This window comes from Fukomys damarensis, unplaced genomic scaffold (assembly GCF_012274545.1).
Source record: "Fukomys damarensis isolate Sample0158 unplaced genomic scaffold, DMR_v1.0_HiC HiC_scaffold_32, whole genome shotgun sequence".
NCBI lineage: Eukaryota > Metazoa > Chordata > Mammalia > Rodentia > Bathyergidae > Fukomys > Fukomys damarensis.
This window is the reverse complement of record NW_022900944.1, coordinates 47,506,535-47,524,409: the sequence shown is the minus strand read 5'-3', so window position 1 is coordinate 47,524,409 and position 17,875 is coordinate 47,506,535. Positions and strand designations below refer to the sequence as shown.

At 58.0% G+C, this 17,875-nt stretch overlaps 1 protein-coding gene across 1 annotated transcript; it reads left to right on the top strand.

Annotated features, from left to right (window-relative positions):
- The first annotated feature begins 4,890 nt into the window (after positions 1–4,890).
- Fbxo31 (F-box protein 31) lies at positions 4,891–16,386 on the top strand. Its single transcript, XM_010627496.3, has 9 exons — positions 4,891–5,336; positions 5,430–5,501; positions 8,283–8,359; positions 8,703–8,870; positions 9,279–9,353; positions 12,472–12,581; positions 12,721–12,874; positions 13,962–14,314; positions 16,119–16,386. Exons 2-9 carry the CDS (start codon positions 5,459–5,461, stop codon positions 16,339–16,341), a joined length of 1,203 nt encoding a protein of 400 aa, XP_010625798.1. The 5' UTR covers positions 4,891–5,336; positions 5,430–5,458; the 3' UTR covers positions 16,342–16,386.
- The last annotated feature ends 1,489 nt before the right edge of the window (positions 16,387–17,875 follow it).

The following is a 17,875-nucleotide window of genomic DNA, read 5'->3' as shown; positions in this document are numbered from 1 at the left end:
CAGAGTCACCATGTTGGCCCCACCAGTGCGGCTTATCTGCCTGAATTTAGAGCTCTGGAGCCTGTGGGTCTCTTGGTGCTGGGTCCCGGCAGGCCCAGGCCATCTGCCATCTACTCCAGGTTTCCCAAGATAACATGTGTTGGGACAGTGTCACCTGGTGAGTGCAGTCCCCAAGTGTCAGTCCCATTGGCCTGGCGCCATCCCCATCTGCCTGCCATCTGCTCACCCAGGGAGGAGGCTCAGGAGGCAGATGTGTCCCCTGAGGGGCACAGAGGAGGGGGCAAGCTGTCCCAGCCTTCAGACCCACTGGCACAGCCTGGGGATGGACAGGAAGTCCATGCTGGACGTTGGGGCATTGGCAGAGGAGGCAGAGACAGCAGCACTCAACTGGGCCAGTCGCTGGGCTCTTCCATCTTCCTGGTAGAACACTTTTGGAAATTTTCTGGTTGGAATTTTTTTTGTCCTTTTAAATAACTCCCCCTGCCCTGTGGTGGGCATGCGCTCTGCCACTGAGCTGCCTTCCCAGCTGGCACCATGTTTCTTTTCCTTTTGTGGGTTGGAATAGTTGAAGCAGCAGTTTAACTCCCTGTCATCCTCACTGTCCCCTTTCTAGCTCTAGGTCTCTGGCTCTGAGGCCCTTATCACCCGTTAGTGCGTGTTTCCTGTAACATGCACAGTGTCCTCAGGGTCCGGCCCACACCAGTTTCCTTCCTTTTTAAGGCAGAGTAGTGACAGTGTTACGTCTCGTGGGCTGCCTTCTGTCTGTGCCTTCATGCTGTCTCCTGGGGCTGCGGGGAGCAGCTGTGAGAACGCCCCTCCTCTCCGCCATCAGGGTGCCAGCCCAGAGACAGAGTGCCCGGAGCTTGTCCCCAGTCCTGCGGATCTCTGCTCTCCTGCTCAGCCTCTGACTGCTGCCATCTCTGGAGTAGACTTTCCTGGAAAGAATTCCATCGCCATTTGGATAGAAGGAAGGAACTTTTTGAATTGGAAGCCTGGGACACCACAGCCACTGCTCTTAAATCTTCGTGGTGGCGTGGCACCAGGGTGGAGGCGGCTCTGGTTCTGGCTCAGGAGGGACAGTGCTGGCTGCTCTCAGGTGCCCGGCCCAGAAGCCCTTCAAGGGCCATTTCCCCGATGACCGATGGGAAGGATTGTGGAACAGTGAGCGTGTGTGGAGCTGTTAAGAGCCATTTTTCCATCATATGCAATGCACTGAACATGTTTTAGAGGAGCATTTGTTCAGAATGATAGTTTTTTGCCAGTGAGTTTATGATCGCCTTGAGGAACATTAGGAAAAATCCACCAAGGGTTGCTTGTTTTCCTGGCACTTTTAAATTTTTTTTCTTTGAGACAGGGTCTCACTGAGCAGAACTTGCAGTCCTCCCCGCAAGCCCAGACAGTGGGGACTACAGGCATGCGCGGGTACCATAAACATGGGCACAGGTGTGTGTCGGGTCTGTGCCCTGTGTTTGACCTGGCACCTGGCACCCAGAAGTGGAGCGTTGGCCTGCAGCCAGCGTCGCCTGCTCCCGCAGCCTTGTGTTCATGGGCGGCTCCTGGGGGCCGAGGAGAGTGGTGTCCCTTTCCACTCTTCATGGGAACCAGCGTGATGCCGGCGCACCCGTCTGTGCACTGACAGGTTCTAGCGCGCCATTTGTGCAAGAGCAGGGCAGAGCGTGACTGGGGGCAGAGCGTTGGCGGCCTAGGTGAGTCTTAGCAGGGGTTCAACTGAAGAGGGCTCAGCGGTTGTGGGGCTGTCCTTGGGAGTGGGGTGGACCTCCTCATCTTCTGTGGGCGCCCCGCGGAGCCTCGCGTGGTCTGCACATGCGCAGCACGCGTGCGTGTTTGTCCCTGCCTCCTCGCCAGCCCCTGTCGCTGGCGTAACCCCCGCGTAGTGTCCGCCTCTGGGCGGGAGGAAGAGGTCCGGCTCTGGCCTGACCAGTGAGGCCGAGCGTTTGGGTGCTCGACTCAGCGGCGGGGTCTGACCAGCAAGGCCACGGGTTTGGGTGCTCGACTCAGCGGCGGGGTGCGCTGGGTGCTCCCCTCCCTGGCTCGAGCTCAGGTTGCAGTGGGGCTCCCCAGCTCCTGTTGGCCCAGGGTCTGCGTTTCAGTGGGACGGCCGGGCTGCTGGAGCGGCCGCACCGGACAGGCGTCCCCATTGTGTCGTGATGCGATGCCATCGAGGTGGCGTCATGTTAGCAGGAGCGTCTAAATCTCTGGCAAGGTTCTTAGCAAACTAGAGTTTTCTCTCCGTTGGCGATGTAGGATAAAACTATACCAATGCAAAGTCAGGCTCCTGGTCTTCTGCCTCTGCAAGGGGATGCGGTGAGGACTTGGGATACTGCCTGGTCAGACCCTGACTCCTGACCCCTGACTCCTGCCCCCACCGGAGCCCCACAGAGCCACCTGCAGCTGCAGGGCTCTGCTGTGTGGCCTCCCTGGGTCTTCTTCACGATCGTGGGGAGGCAGGTGAGGGACAGTGCACAGCCCCTGAGCGGCACACCAGATTCCATCATGGCACTGACAAGGAGGGCAGTCTGAGCTGTGGTCTGGGGGCAGAGCAGCCCAAGGAGAGGAGGTGATGGAGTGTGATGAGAGCTCCTGGCTGGGTCCTAGGGCAGAAAGGGATACGAGGGGCGCTCCGGTTGACTGTGTCTTGTCCCCCTCGAAGTGCATGCTGATGTTTCATCCCTGTCATGAGATGTAAGAAGCAGCGCTGTACAGGCTGGCAGCACTTGCCTTCCTGCATGGCGAGTGGCCATGGGTCATCTCCTGGGGGCTGCCTGGAGGGCTTGGCTAAGTGGCGCCAGGCGAGGTCCTGCTCCTCCTCAGACTCTGCCAGCAGGGTCACCATGAGTGACCACATCACAAGATGTGGTCAAAAACAGAGTGAATGCTGCTACCCATCGCCTCCCAGCGGAAAGGCTTGTCAGACTTTACAGTGTGTCTTCACGCGCCCGTTCTCCAGACCCCGCGCCCTGTGACTTCCGGCTCTTCCCGAAGCCAGAATGACCATGAAAGGGCAGTGTCTTGAATGGATTCAGGGCATTGAGACAGCCAGGACAGTGTAGTTAAAGGCACAAAAGAAGACTTCAGCATGTGTGTGTGTGTGTGTGTGTGTGTGTGTGTGTGTGTGTGAAGAACAGTTGTGGAAAAAAATAATCTAAAACCTAAGCCCAGAGTTTGTTTTACAGTGCTCCCCAGGGAGGACGGAGTAGGGACAGCGCACTGTGGCTCTGAGGACTTGTGCAGCCCGATGTCGGGGAGGATAGAGCCTGGTGCAGGGCCCTGAGGATGTGTGGTCTGACTCAGGGTGGGAGGACGCCTCTGAGGATCGTCCCCTCTGCTCAGGGGACCAGAGGGTGGTGCCCGAAGGGAGAGAGCGCCTCACGGGGCGGTGGCCTGCCAGTTCCTCTCACTGGGGAGTACAGGGAACATAACAACTCACTTATTACTCGTTTTGGCACATTGTTGCTGTCCAGTGGATGGAGTTCTTCCCAATACAGAACAGCAGCAGATGTCACTGTCTGTGGCGTTGGGCCCTGTGATGTGCTGGGCACACCAGGTTTCTGAGACTGGGGATTAAGAGGACAGATGCTCAGTGCTGACTGTGTAATGAGGTGATAGGGCTCATTTATGTTCACACACATATTTTTTCAAGACAGGGTCTTGCTGTGTAGTTCAGGCTGGCCTTAAACTTGCAGTGAACCTTCTGCCTCAGCCTTCTAAGTGCTAGGATTATAGGTGTGCACCACTGTGCCTGTGAATATATTATTATCAGTTTTGCCTGTCTTTCTCTCTCTTTTGGTGTACTGGGGATTGAATCCAGGGAATACTGAGCTATATCCTTGCTCCCCTTATTTTGTCTTGTTTTATTTTGATTTTATGACAGGGTGTTGCTAAGTTGCCCAGGCAGGACTCAAATTCACAATCCTCCTGCCCCAGCATCCCCAGTGCCTGGCTGTTTTTTTCTTGTGCTGGGCCAGAACCCAGAGGCTTGTGTGTGCTAGGCATGCACTCTCCTGCTGACCTCTCCGTCAGCCTTACCTGTCTGGTTTGACCAGGTCGATGTGGCTCCTGCGATGGGTAAGTTAGCTCTGAGGCTCGTGTTATTTCTGCAGCAGCTCGGCTCACCAGCTGTCTGTGCCTGAGTCTGCATGTTCCCCCTGTGCGCCCAGGTCACTTGCCACAGAGCTGCACCAGAGCATCTCACCAGGTGGCTCAGCTGTGCAGCCGCCCTGGCAGCCCTCACTGGAGCATCCTGATGGACGCCAGTGGGTAAGGCCCTCGGAGCTTTGGGATGCACAGTCCCTAAGGAGTTTTGTTCAGGAGCAGCTCCTCATCCGTAGCCTCTGCCCATTTGTGTCTGGGGCTTGGCTTTGAATTCTGTCAGGATTGTCCTGTGCTCAGAGCTCAGGGGCGAGGCCTTTGGGTGGGACCCAGAAGTGACAGAGTTCATCACCAGGCTGCATTGTGACCTCATTCCAGGCACCCACCAAGGGAGTGCTGATCACCAGCCCCATGGGCCTTGGTTTCTCTCTGCCTTGGGGCAGAGTCCTGGCCTTAGAGGTCATGGTCAGGATTTGACGGCTGGGCTGTGACGCCCTGCCTGCTGACGCACATGGGATGACCAGGATGGCTGAGCCGTGGAGCCCAGGGACCCTGTTGCCCCTTGTTCCCCCACATGCTCACTGGGTTCAGTTTCGGGCCCTTGGCCATCTGCCAATGTGCACTCGTTGTGGCTGTCACATCACCACCTATGCTCCTACTCCCCAGCGTAAAGCTTGGTGTCTTCGGGGCTTGTAGCAGTGTGAAGTACAGTGGGCCCGGCCTGCGAGTGCTGGAGGCCAGTGGTGGTCAGCGGTGTGTTCGTGGGTTAGGGTGATGTGGGCCTTTTGTCCCCAGCCCAGCCAAGACCTGGGCTTGGTTGGGATGTGGAGGTGGTGGTTGGGGCAGCAGTGGGTGAAGGAGCCGGAGAGCACAAAGCAGGCGGTACCGTCGTGCCCATGTCCTCTTCCCAGCATCTGCCTAGTGTCCCTGACAGGCCTCGAGGCTGAGTGGAGTGGAGCCCGCAGTGCTGAGCCACGCTGGGGCTAAGGAGGCCCTGAGGCCACCAGGACCCGACCCAGTGCCAGACTGGTTCCACAGGAGCTGGCATCGTCTCCAAACAGCTGGGTTTCCGCCCACCTCATGCGTGAGCTGGATTGTCAGCTTCTGTTTGTGCATGGAGACTGAGGGGGTGCGGGTCTACGGAGGAAGATAGAAGAGTGGCTTCCTTGGTGGCCGAGTGAGAAGTCGCTAGGTGGTAGACGGGACCAGACCTGTAACAGGCCAAGGTGTCTGCATGTGCTGCCGCTCGCCCTGTCCCTGCTGGTCTGTCTGTCACTTGGTTGTTTTCTGCCCTAACCTTTGCCTGTGTCTTGTTGCAGAGTACGGTGTCTCTGAGAACTTGCGGAAGATGGAGATCACAGGTGTGTCATGCCGGGACGTCTATGCAAAGTGTGAGTTGTCTCTGTTGCTGTGTGTGGTGGGCCTTGTCCCTACGACCCGTTGTGAGGTGGCTGGGGCACCACTGTGTTCTCTCAGAGCTGCTTACAGCCCCAGCCGCACTCAAGATGCAGCACTGCGGGGCAGCACTGCATGGGAGGCGGCTCTGTGTTCTCTCGGGCTGGTCATTAACCTCACTTTTCAGTCCGCAGTGGTTAAGAGCATTTTTGCATGCAATCAAGAAGTTGCATTTTTATTTATTGTGTATGTATATGTAGTTGAGACTGACCTGGAACTCACTATGTGGCTGGCCCAGGCTGGTCTCGAACTCACAGTGATCCTCCTGCCTCAGCCTCCCGAGTGCTGGGATTACATGCGTGCGCCACCACGCCCGGCTTAGGTTTTGTTTTTAACTGACTCTTAATAATCATGCGTGTTTATGGGTACACTGGCACATTTTGATGCGCACGTGCAGTGTGATCCACGAGGTCAAGGTTTTAGCGTATCTGTCACCTCTGCCATTTGGGAATCCTGAAAACCCGCTCCACTATTTTGGAATATACAGCTGTGGCAGTCGTTATCCTCGGGGCTCCAGAGCCTCAGGAGTTACCCTGCAGCCCATCCCCACCTGCAGGGACCCTTGGTCTCAGCCGCCGCAGCTGTGTAGGCGCCTGCACTGGTGCTCCTGGAGTCCTGCTTCCCTAGGTCTGGGCTGCTCCCACATGGATAGCTGCCAGAAGCCCAGAACCACGTGGCTTCCATGGGCTCCTCAGCCTTCAGAGAGGCTGCCCAGCCCTGCGCCCTGCTCCCTCCTGGAGCTCGGCTTTCCCTTGTGTTTTCTCTGGGCAGGCCGAGCCCCCAGCCCCCTGCTTTGTTTCCCCAAGGGCACCAGCACTCCTGGTGCTCAGGCCTCCGCAGCCCCACCTGCCTTCCCGCTGTTCGGTCAGCGGGTTTCCCCCCTCAGGCTGCTCTCTCCAGGTTGAGGCAGAGCAGCACGGGCCAGCACCATAGTCACATCCCCGGGCAGGGACACCTGGGTGCCTTCTGCCTTCCCGTCCCGGGGAAGCAGCCTGCTGGGATGGCCCTGTGGCCAGGGCAGAGCAGTGCCGGACGGCTGAGCAAGCGAGGGCAGCGGGGGTTTACTTTTCCTGCCTCTCCCGGCCCCTTAGATTCCTGCAGGGTGCAGAGTGGCTCCTAATGCCTCCTCCTCGGCACTCGGAGAGCTACCCTGGACAAACAACTTGTAGGAGCTGTGTGCTTGGGAACTTGTCTTGAAGTCCTCTGAGGAAACTGCCCAGCTTTGGGGACAGACGGGCGGGGGAGGAAGATCAGCCCGGATTCCTGTCAGGGCTGTTGGCCGGCCTTCGGCAGTGACGGGTCTGGCTTTAGTTAGGCTGGGAATTGACCTCACTCAGGAAACTGCACGCGCCCTGGGCCGCCCTGGATGAGTGTCCGAGTTGGGGCAGGGCTCCCCTAGGGCCACCACACCTGCTCTCCCTTCAAGGCCCAGTGAGCTCGGCCTGGCACTCTTGGGCGAGTGCGGCAGCCTGGAGAGCTCTGAGCCTGTGGGCTGTGGAGCATCTCTGGGGAGTCCGCCCATCATGCATGTCCTTTTGCTCAGCCACCGAGTTGGCCTTTGGGACCGCCAGAGAGCTGCGGTGCAGTTGGTTACTTATAATTTAATGCATTGCCAGGTGGAGTTAAAATTCATCTGTGAAAGGCATTTCCCCATCATAGCCTGCACTCATCAATTTATGTGCCTTGCAGTATTTTTTACGAACAGTGCTGAAATGCAGTTTAACTTTTTCCATTTTTCTACTGTGAATGGCAATCAAATGTCACTGTTTTCTTTTTATGTCCTAACGGATAAGCTCTTCTCCCCAATCCCGCTGACAGCCTTGGTGTGGGATGGCACAGGGGCTGCTCTCTGGGGGCGCAGCGAGCGCGGTTCCCGGGCTGGTGCGCTCACAGGTGTGGCGGGCCAGCCGAGCTCACACTCCTGCACCACACCGCTCCGCTCCGCTCCACCACTGCGGTGGCAGCGTGATTCTGGTGCGGATTCCTGGTTCCTGTCTTTTGAACAAATGTTTGCTTTTGGGTCAGACTTGATTGAGCTTTCTGAAGCTTGGTTATGAGGCTTAAGTTTCACTCTTCCATCAGGAGCTGTGTCTTTCCTGGTTACTGTGCTCCCAGCCTGTGCTCCCCAGTTGTTTGGGTCACCAAGTGCCGGGCCAGCCAGCCTCAGGATAGGAGGCACTCCTGACTCTTGGGTTTTTGAGATAGGAGGAGCTATGTAGCTTAGGTTGGCCTTGAACTATGTAGTCCGGGGTGGCCTCGAACTTGTGGCAGTCCTGCTTCTGCCTCCCAAATGCTGGGGTTACAGGTGTGTGCTACCATGCCTGGTGATTCTTAACTAGTGTGTGGGCCAGGAACCTGGCAAGCATTGTCCTGGAGCCAGGTGTCCTGGGGTTGTATTTGAAGCTGTATATTTATTTTTGAGGCTCTTTGCCTCCTGGCTTCTTGACCTCTCTGCGTTCTGTTGCAGTCAGTGCTCAGAAACCAACTGTGGCTCCCAGGGTTGCAGAGACCCCAGCCCTGCAGCTGGCAGTCAGGGTCCTGTGGGAGCGGCTGCCCTGGGAGGGAGGAAGGATGTGCACCTGCCCCCTGCACTCCTCACTCAGTGGCAGAGCCCAGCAGCTCTTGAGCCGAGTGGACCGACCCGCGTGGACCCACCGCCCCGGGGTCTGTCCCTCGCCTTGAGGGCTCTAAGTGGTGCCGTCCCCTTCTCCTCACAGTGCTTCACCGATACCGACACATTCTGGGCTTGTGGCAGCCAGACATTGGGCCGTATGGAGGACTCCTGAATGTGGTGGTGAGTGGGGAGACCGTGCAGGGCAGGGAGTCTCGGTGCCTTTTCTGCAGGACACAAGCCACCTCGATTCCCTTCTGACAGCAGGGGCATCTCGGAGGAACTCTGGTCCAGTGACTTTTCATTGGCTGGCTTTATTTGTCCGTAGTTCTTCAGCCTTCTCCTTGTGTCCTGGGCTTTGCAAGGGCCAGGTGAGGTGCTTCGGGACCTCACACCCGGGCCCTCTGGGCCGCCAGACGTCACACTCATGCCCACGTGGTCCAGGCTCCGGATGCTGTGGCCTGTGACTCCAGACTGGGCTCAGCGAGTGGAGGGTGACTCTTGGTCACGGCCCCTCCTCCTGCAGGTGGATGGCCTGTTCATCATCGGCTGGATGTACCTGCCACCCCATGACCCCCACGTGGATGACCCCATGCGATTCAAGCCTTTGTTTCGAATCCACCTGATGGAGAGGAAGTCAGCCACGGTGGAGTGTATGTATGGCCACAAGGGGCCCCACAACGGCCACATCCAGGTGGGTCCTCCTGAGACACCAGCAGGGCGTGTAGGAGAGGGGTGGGCTCCTGCTCACCACAGGCCCGTGCCATCCTGGGCAGGGCCAACCGAGTGCGCTGAGGCAGCCTCAGCTGCAGGCCTGCCCGGTACAGACCAATGGGAGCAGGGAGAAGGGTCTTCCTACCCACCGCCTGTCCTTTGTGGAAGTCTGTCGCATGCTGTGTCGTGTGGCACTGGCTGCAGCCCCTGCTGTTAAAGCCTGCTGTGAAGACTCGGGGCTTGTCCTGGGTGCCTACTGGGGCGGTGCTGAGCGCTCCCTTGGCCATCCGTTCGTGGATCTGGTGGGGAGAGGTGGGAGGGGACCATGGCGGTCCACCGGGCTGTGACTAACCTTTCCTCTTCCTTTTTCCTCCCTGTGACACTGAAGATAGTGAAGCAGGATGAGTTCTCCACCAAGTGCAACCAGACGGACCACCACAGGATGTCTGGCGGGAGGCAGGAGGTGAGCCCGGGCCTCCGGGAGGGTGCGGCACAGGCGCCCACAGAGCCCTGGCCTGGCCTCTGTCGAGCTCACGTGCTCCTGATGCCACCGTGCCGCTTCACATAGCTCAGCCTCACGTGACCCTTCGGGAGACCCACCCCACAGCCCTTTCAGACACTGTGTCGTGTAGGTGTGCAGGAGCCCTCCGAGGGAGCGTGAACAGGGACGGACGGGGAGACCGCGTGGTCACCCAGCCCTGAATCAGCTGGCTGTGGCTTCTAAAGCCGAGGCAGGAGGCCCCGGGTTCTTCTTACCTCTCAGGACCTTGTGGTCCCGGTTTCTTGATTGTGGCTGTGTAGTAGAATCCTGAGTGCCTGGCTTCCTGTTGTGTGATTTATTTTGCTTTTGAGGGTGTAAGTCATTCGAAAGTGTTCAAGGGAAAACTTGAGCTTGCTGGTGCAGGGTGCTCATGGTAGTGTCTGTTTCTTACGTTTCTTAGCCGGTTGCTGGGTTTCTTCTTAAGCCAAGGAACTTCAGGGCAGCAAGACAAACAGTGCATGTGCTCCTTGGAGTCCTTGGAAGGTAAATGGCCTTGAGCTTTCTTAGTGATGGCAGGGAAGGTGGGTAAATGGCTAAGATGGGTTTTCCTTGGTAACGTGAGTTTAAATGTGACTTTATACAGCCATACATGTAGCATATGGGTAGTTAAGTGAAAAATGTAAATAAGAAACTTCTCAGCTACTGAGACTTAAGAAAGTATCTTGTTTACTTTCGGATGGGAAAACATTCTTTTAAGTCAGGCATGGTGGAAAAGACCAATAATCCCAGCTGCCTGGGAGCTGGAGGCAGGAGGGTCACAAGCTTGAGCCCACCTTGGGCACCTTTGTGAGCCCGTATCTCACAAATGCAAAGGGCTGAGGATTGTAGCACTGTGTGAAGGCCCTGGATGTGATCCTCAGTCATGAATAAAAGTCATTCTGGTCTGTGTCCAGACTCTCCATATCCTCCTTCTCTGATTTTTTTTTTTGTTGTTGTTGTTGTTTGAGACAGGGTGTCACTTACTATGTGGCTCAGGTTGGTCTTGAACTCATGTTGATCCTCCTGCCTCAGCCTTCCAATGCTGGAATCATAGGCATGAGCAACCAGGTTGTTCCTTTTGAGTGCATGCAAGAGGATTTGTGGTGAGGAACCTTCAGAGACTTCTGTTCTGAGTCTCTGGGTGTGGTCGGTATTCCTGGTAACTTTGACCTTTCATGCCAAGCAAGTCATGTTTGGACTGCACACAGGGCCGGGCACCTCTGGGTGGCACTCAGGTGAAGGCGGCTGGCATAGTGATGTTGAAGTCTGCTCAGCCCATCCCATTCTTTTCATGTTTTATCTGTTATTTGTATGAGTTCTAAAATTTTACTTCCCCACTCACTCAAGTTCAGCTTCCTTAATGGAAGGTTTAATTTTGATGGCAAACTTTGTCACGTTCTTTGCCTGTGTGGTTGTATTCTCAAAGGTTTTGACCCAGATCCCGAGTCGGTCTCCTCCCTTTTGAGAGGAGGACAGGTAGCCTGGCTTGAGGTTTGCCCTCTGTGGATTTGAGCTATGTCTGGGTGTGGTGTGAAGCAGGGGCCGCCATGTGTTCACCTCCAAGTGTCCAGTGGGCTGTGCATCCCTGGGCAAAGACTTTCCTTTCCCCGGGCGGGCTTGGGCACTTGGCTTGAGGGTCAGCCAGATCTGCAGGGCCGATGGCGGTCAGTGTGGTGCTTAGCTGGCCACTGTGATGGCTGGCTTGACAGCAGTGGGTGTGTGACCAGTGTACTTGGCTGGCAACTCGACAGGCGTGAGAGATGCCTGGGCCGTTGGTAAGCTCACTGCTGGTGGGTGGGTGTGGGTCACAAGGACGTGGCCCCTTGCTCTCTGGCTCTTCTGCTGTCTGCTTCCCGGACGCCAAGAGTTAAGAGGCTTTCCTGTGCCCTACGCTTCCTCCGTGGTGCTCCTGCCTGGGAGTCAGCCAACTGTGTACTGAAGACTTTGGAACCACGAGCCAGTTATTTCTCTGCCCGCTGCTGTGTGTGCCTGTCACTTATCGCAGTGATGGGAAGCTGACCACATAGGAGATTGCGAGCCGGTGGGTCTTCTGTGGAGGCCCCTTGGCCTTGACGAAGTAACTGGTTCTCGGGTTGCTAGGGTGGTCTGGAGCGTGGGGGAAAGGGAAGCGCTCATGCCGGACAGCCCCTGTCCTTTGTCCCTGTGCATCTCTGACTGTCCCCGAGCCGCCTGTCGTGCCTCCAGCACTGCCCTGTGACTTTCGGAGTGGAAGTCTAACTGTTCCATGAACTCTGGCATTCATTCCTGTCTCAAGCTCTTCGGGATGCAGTAAAGAGAATTTTAGAAAGTTTTGTTCCCCAGTTTGTGCCGCTAGTGTATGAAAACTGAGTTGGTTCTGTGTGATGACCTTGTAGCTCTGTCCCTGGAGCAGGGCAGCAGAGTATAGTTTGTTCTTCTTTGTTAGTTGCCTTTGCCTCTGTTTGTGGAGCTCATCCCGAGTGGTTGGAACTGCCATGCTGGTCAGGCGTCCAGGTCTGGGTAAGGAGGGTCAGTTGTGCACAGTCAGGGCATTAGGCACTGAACACACGAGTGCTGTCTGATTGCACAGTGCACACACCAGTGTTCTGGAGCATCGGAGACCGTCGCTCCTGCTTCACCAGTACGCGAACTGGTGGGGCCTGCGCCGTGGCCCTGGAGGCCCTGGGGCAGGAGGCTGTGCCAGTCCTCTGTTCCCGACAGCCCCAGGGTATGGCCTCAGCAGCCTTGCAGGCAGGGCTCCCCGACAAGGACCCCCCTGTGCCCCTGCCCTCCCTGGGCTGGGGCACCAGGCTCGAGCTGTGTGGTGTAGAGCTGGGTCCCTTTCGCCACCCCTTGTCCCCGGTGGGTGCAAAAGTGACACCCATGGCTGCTACCCGCCTTGCCTGGGGGGACCTCCCAGAGTCAGGGCCTGTGCCCCCAGAAAGCGAGGCCCAGGCCTTTGCTTTTCCGGTGGTACCGGAGGCCCTGTAGGCACAGCTGTGCCTGCTCACGGGTAGGACGGGTGCTCCATGTCACTGCGGCCACCTTGCTCCTGTCCTGTGACGGTGTGCCATCTCTGCAGGAGTTCCGGACGTGGCTGAGGGAGGAGTGGGGCCGCACGCTGGAGGACATTTTCCACGAGCACATGCAGGAGCTCATTCTGATGAAGTTCATTTACACCAGTCAGTACGAGTGAGTGTGGGCCCTGCTCCATGCCAGGGGACCTGGGTGTAGTGGGCTGTGTCTGAATCTGTTGCCGGGCCTGCTTCCTGAGCTGGAGGGCCGCCTGCTCAGCTGAGCAGAGCCCCAATGACCTGCCTGCTCCCCACAGCAACTGCCTGACCTACCGCCGGATCTACCTCCCGCCCAGCCACCCCGACGACCTCATCAAGCCCGGCCTCTTCAAGGGCACCTATGGCAGCCACGGCCTGGAGATTGTGATGCTCAGCTTCCACGGCCACCGTGCCAGGGGCACCAAGATCACGGTGAGTGCTGCCATGCTGCCACCGCCTGGGGTGCCAAGCAGTGGGCTCTGTCTCATTGTGTGGTCCCTGGACTCAGCACATGAGGGTCACTGTGGCCACAGCCCTGTCAGGGAGCCTGGAGATGCTGGCTGTTTTGGCCCCTCCAGCCCTGGTGGCCCAAACCCGTGTTCCACAAGGTTCTGGGTGTGCGTGCACCCACGCTGGCTGCATGCCATGCCCAGCCCTGGTCACCCTGTGGGGTCTGGGGTTGGCTGTGGATGCAGAGGTGCACTGCTCCCCTTGGGTACCATGAGCACAAGTTGTCTGCGGCCTGGGAGAGGCTCCCCGAGCTCCAGGTAACATGTGTGCGCCATGGTGGGGCTTGGGAGGAGCTGTTCATGGCTGGCTATGCTGTGAGCCCTCTTCTGGCCTTAGTGGGCTGCTTCGTGTGGCTGCTCGAGGCCGGGGTTGTGACCGTACTCATCTGTCGCCTGACAGGGACTGGTGGCTGCTGGCAGACAGTGCTCGTGTGTCCTGGAGGGGCACAGCCTGCTCCTGGGGCCTGGGGCTCCCTCTGCTTTGGGGGAAGCTCCTAGTGCAGCAGCGGGGAACTATGGCACATGTGCTGCGGCGGGCCACTGCATCTAAGCTCTCAGAGGTCACCATCACTGTCCTAGTGGAATGGGGCTAGAGCCAGGGCCATGCCTGGCACGCTGGATGCTCCCCACCCTGGGCTCTGGCTCCCTGTCCCCTGTGAAATGGCTCAGGAGCTGTACTTTCTAGGTGTGCAAGTCTGACCTGCCCTGGGCCTGCTGCCCCGCTCTAGACCCTGGGAGGATCCTCGCCAGTTCCCCTGAGGGTTTGAGCACAGGTATGGGTGTGAGTGTCGCAGCTGCATGCCCAGCAGGCTGCGTGGTCACTGCTCATGCCGCTCCTCGGCCCTGCCGCCCCCTCTTCATAGACCCCACAGGGTCAGCCGCCCACTGGTGCGGCTGCGTAGGAATTGCTGCATATCTGCGGCAGAGCCAGCGTGTGCTCGTGGGCTAGGGCATTGTGTGGTGTTTCTGGGTGTCTGAGTGGCACTGACCATCAGCTGCCTGCTTCTCAGGGTGACCCCAACATCCCTGCTGGGCAGCAGACGGTGGAGATTGACCTGCGACACCGCATCCAGCTGCCTGATGTTGAGAACCTCCGCAACTTCAATGAGCTCTCGCGTATTGTCCTGGAGGTCCGCGAACAGCTGCGACAGGAGCAGCAGCAGGAGGTCGCTGAGGGCCCTGCCCTGCCCGAGGAACAGCCGGCCAGGGAGGCCGACACGGTGCCCGCTGGGGACAGCTGGAAGCCTGCAGCGGGGGTGGCTGCCGCTGAGCAGCAGGCCCAGTCTGGCAAGGGGCAGCCATTCGTGTTGCCCATGGGTGTGAGCTCCAGGAACGAAGACTATCCCCGCACCTGCCGGATGTGGTGAGGACTGTGGGCCGGGGTGGGCTGAGGCCTTGGGGCCCTCCGTGGCACAGCCTGAACACCCTGGCACCGAGCCAGGGGCATGTTCCCTGGGCCTCACAGCTGGCTCAGCGGAGGCTCCTGCAGGTGCCTCACGTAGCACAGGCAGGGCACCTCCACCTGGGCTTCCGAGATGACTTTGTAGTCTGCCAGGTAGAGACAGATGGGCGGGTGCAGCCCACAGCTTGACGGGGGCACAGCAAGGCTCAGGGCCTTCCCAGGAAAGCCCGGCCTGCAGCTTGCCCAGGGGCCCTCTGTGGGCCGCTGTCGGCTGCTGTTTGTGAGGGGGTTTCCCTCCTCTCCCCACCCTGCTGTTTTTCTGCTGCCTTCACTGGTGGGGAATGGTGGGCACCTGCCCCTCCCTCAGCCCGGCAAAGCCTGCCAGGTGCCAGCTCACCCTGGCTTTGCTCTTGTGTTGCTGCCTCGGGCCTTGCTCGCCTTGCTCTTTAGGCCGTTGTGCCTCAGGTCCCTGCATTCTGGGGCTGAAGTTAACTACAGTGGAATGAAATGAGAGACCCAGTCCCTTGGTTACTCTGGCCACATTTCACGTGCTGAATGGTCACCCTGGCTGGTGGCTGCTGTATCGGACAGTGCAGCCCTTGGTGCTGTCCCCCAGTTGAGGGCCAGCCTGCCTGTCTCCTGGCATCGCAGGTACCGGCCTCTGCCTGTTATCTGTCATTGTTCTTCTGCCTCTGGGCAGCTGCCGTCCCTTGTCTGCACTTCCCAGTAGAGCCGCCACTACAGGATGATGTGTGTCCCATGCCAAGCTCCCAGACAGGACCTAGGCAACTGGATCAGGCTTTGTGGGGGAAAAAATCCTTTCTTCACAAAATGCAAGAACAGACTGACTTTGGATGCTGCCAAGCGAGGCCTACAAATAAGCGTTCCAGTGTAATTGCAGCTGATGAAAAGGCTTGACCAGAAAGGAGCACAGCTTTGTTATTTCTATAAACATTTTACAACTCGAAGGATCCTGCGGCCAGTGTAGAGCCCACTCCCAGGTGTCCTGCATGCTGTGGCTATCTGGGTGCTGGTCATTGCCCTGCTACTTTGTGGCCTGTTCAGGGAACACCTGTGACCTGTTTTCTGAGTGTCAGTAGGCCACTGCTCGGCCTGTGGGGCCAGGCTCTCCTTCCCCAGCTAAGAAGCCCTGAACCACAGGGCTGCTCACCCTCTTCTGTCCTGTGGGGCCTCAGGGTGGCTGGCGGGGCCGGTCCAGGTCTTTGGGAGATTCCGGGCCAGCTCCTGACTTCTCTGTGGCAGGGCAGAGCACTTCTCCTGAGAAAGATGGAGCTGTGTTTTCAACTAATTCTGGTCTCAGAGCTGTAAATGGGTCTGTGAGTTCTAGTTAATGCCAGCTACAGGCAGCATCTCTTATGTGTCTGTGGAGTTCACCTGGGATATAACAACCCCAGAAATTAAGATCTTTGTTTCCACTGGCCTGGTGCATTCTTAGAGCAGAGTTCCTGAGTATGCCTGCCCAGGGCTTCTGCCTCAGCTGGGGGAGTTGGTGGATGTGGTGGTCAGGGAGGCCCGTGTCTGCGCAGACCCTGGGCTCTGGCGCAGGAGCTCCCCAATGGCCCAGACCCAAGCTCTGTGCTCCAGGGATCCTGCCAGGCCGGTCTTCAGTGGCAGCCCCCCAGACCTCTAGCTGCCCCTGCAGACAGGTCCTCTTTGGGCAAGAAGGGTGGCGCTGGGTGCCCTGAGGAAGCCACTCATGCCTGAGGCCCGTCTCCTACTCACGCTGTCCCTCTTGTCTCTCCAGTTTTTATGGCACAGGACTCATTGCTGGCCACGGCTTCACCAGCCCTGAGCGCACTCCGGGTGTGTTCATCCTGTTCGATGAGGACCGCTTTGGGTTCATCTGGCTGGAGCTGAAATCCTTCAGCCTGTACAGCCGGGTCCGGGCCTCCTTCCGGAACGCGGATGCGCCGTCGCCACAGGCCTTTGATGAGATGCTCAAGAACATCCAGTCCCTCACCTCCTGACTGCCGCGCCTGCCGAGGGCCAGCCTGGCGTGGGCCCCGCCGCCGTGAATGGAAGCAGCATGCACTTTGGAAATGCAGCCTTTTCTCCGGAACACGCTCCTGCTCGTCAGACTCCTGGCCCGGCCCTGAGACACTTTATGCGTAGCGTGTAACATATTCCTGTCATTGTTGGTAGCCGCGAAGGAAGAAGCTGAGCGTGTAGAAACACAGGAAAGGTGAATGCACAAACTAGAGGGAATCTGAGCAGGAGTGGGGAATAGGGTCCCTGGCGAGCTGGCTGTCTTCCAGGTGAAACAGGGCCCTCTTTTGGGAGGATGACGGTGCCACGGCCAGGGTGCCTCCCCTGAGCAGATGCGGCCATGGCCTGTGAGGCCCGGGGCAGTGGTGAGGACGGTGTCTAGAGAGGAGCCCCTGGGAGTCGCAGAGCATCAGGTCTGGGGTCACAATCTGGAGTAGAATTCCCAGTCCTCTGCTGTCTCGCTTGGATTTTGGTCGAAGGCATTTTGCCCCATCCTTTCTCTGGCAGTGAAGTCGGGCCAGCGAGGTGGGTCACTGCAGACGCAGCCAGCGCCCAGCAGGGCTCTCTGGCAGGCTGGCTGCCCATGCTGACCGTGCTCAGCTTCAGAGCCAAGGCTCTTCCTGACCCTGGACTGTTCTGGCAGCTGGTTCCAGGCAGGGAGTTGCTTTGTGCACACACCCCACCCTCTCCTCTTTTGCACCTGCTCTGCGCCCAGCAGCCTGGCACTTGTGGGGTGCCACTCTCCAGGGCACAGGTCTGGCCCGATGCTACTTTCATTTTTTTTTTTCCTTCAGCATCAGGCATCCAACTTGGGTCCTTATGCTTGCGAGGTAGGCAGTGGAACCACTGAGCTAAATCCCTGGTCCTGCTTTCATCTCACTGCATAGTCCACATAGGTGAGGCTCTGCAGCATGGGTGCACAGGTCTGTTTTGAAGCTGTTTGCAAGGAGAGCATAGGCTGTAGACAGTGGGGCCGTGCACTTTGGAGGCCAGGACCCTGCCACTTGGAGACCCCGATGCCAGTGTTTCTTTGGGCTCATGTCCCTGCTGTCAGCACGTGCATCGGCAGACCTCCATCTATGGTCTTGCCTGCACCAGTGTCCCCGGAAGCATAGGGACCTCCTGGAATTGGTGTCATGCTTCCTGCCTGTGGCTTGTTCAGCCCAGAGTGGACTCTAGTGTGCGCCTCCCCTCTCGGTTGGTGTCCTTGGTGGCTGCTCTGAGTGCTCAGGACTTACCCTGCTGGTGAGATCCCCTGACAGTCGTGTGGTGCCTTTGCTTAGAGATCAACCAAGTATGTCCCGTGAAATGTTTTTCTGATTCATTTCTCCCTGACTGGCCTTAAAAAAAGCTCCACAGTCCTAGCTTCTGTTCACTGGAAACTCCTTACTTCGCTCCCAGATGCAGAATTGACCAGCTCTGTGGCAAGGTTCCCATGTGGCTCGCTGCCCCTAGGGGGTTCTGCTGAGACTTGGGTGAAGAGGCAGAGATGCAGGTGGAGAAGACAGGTACCCT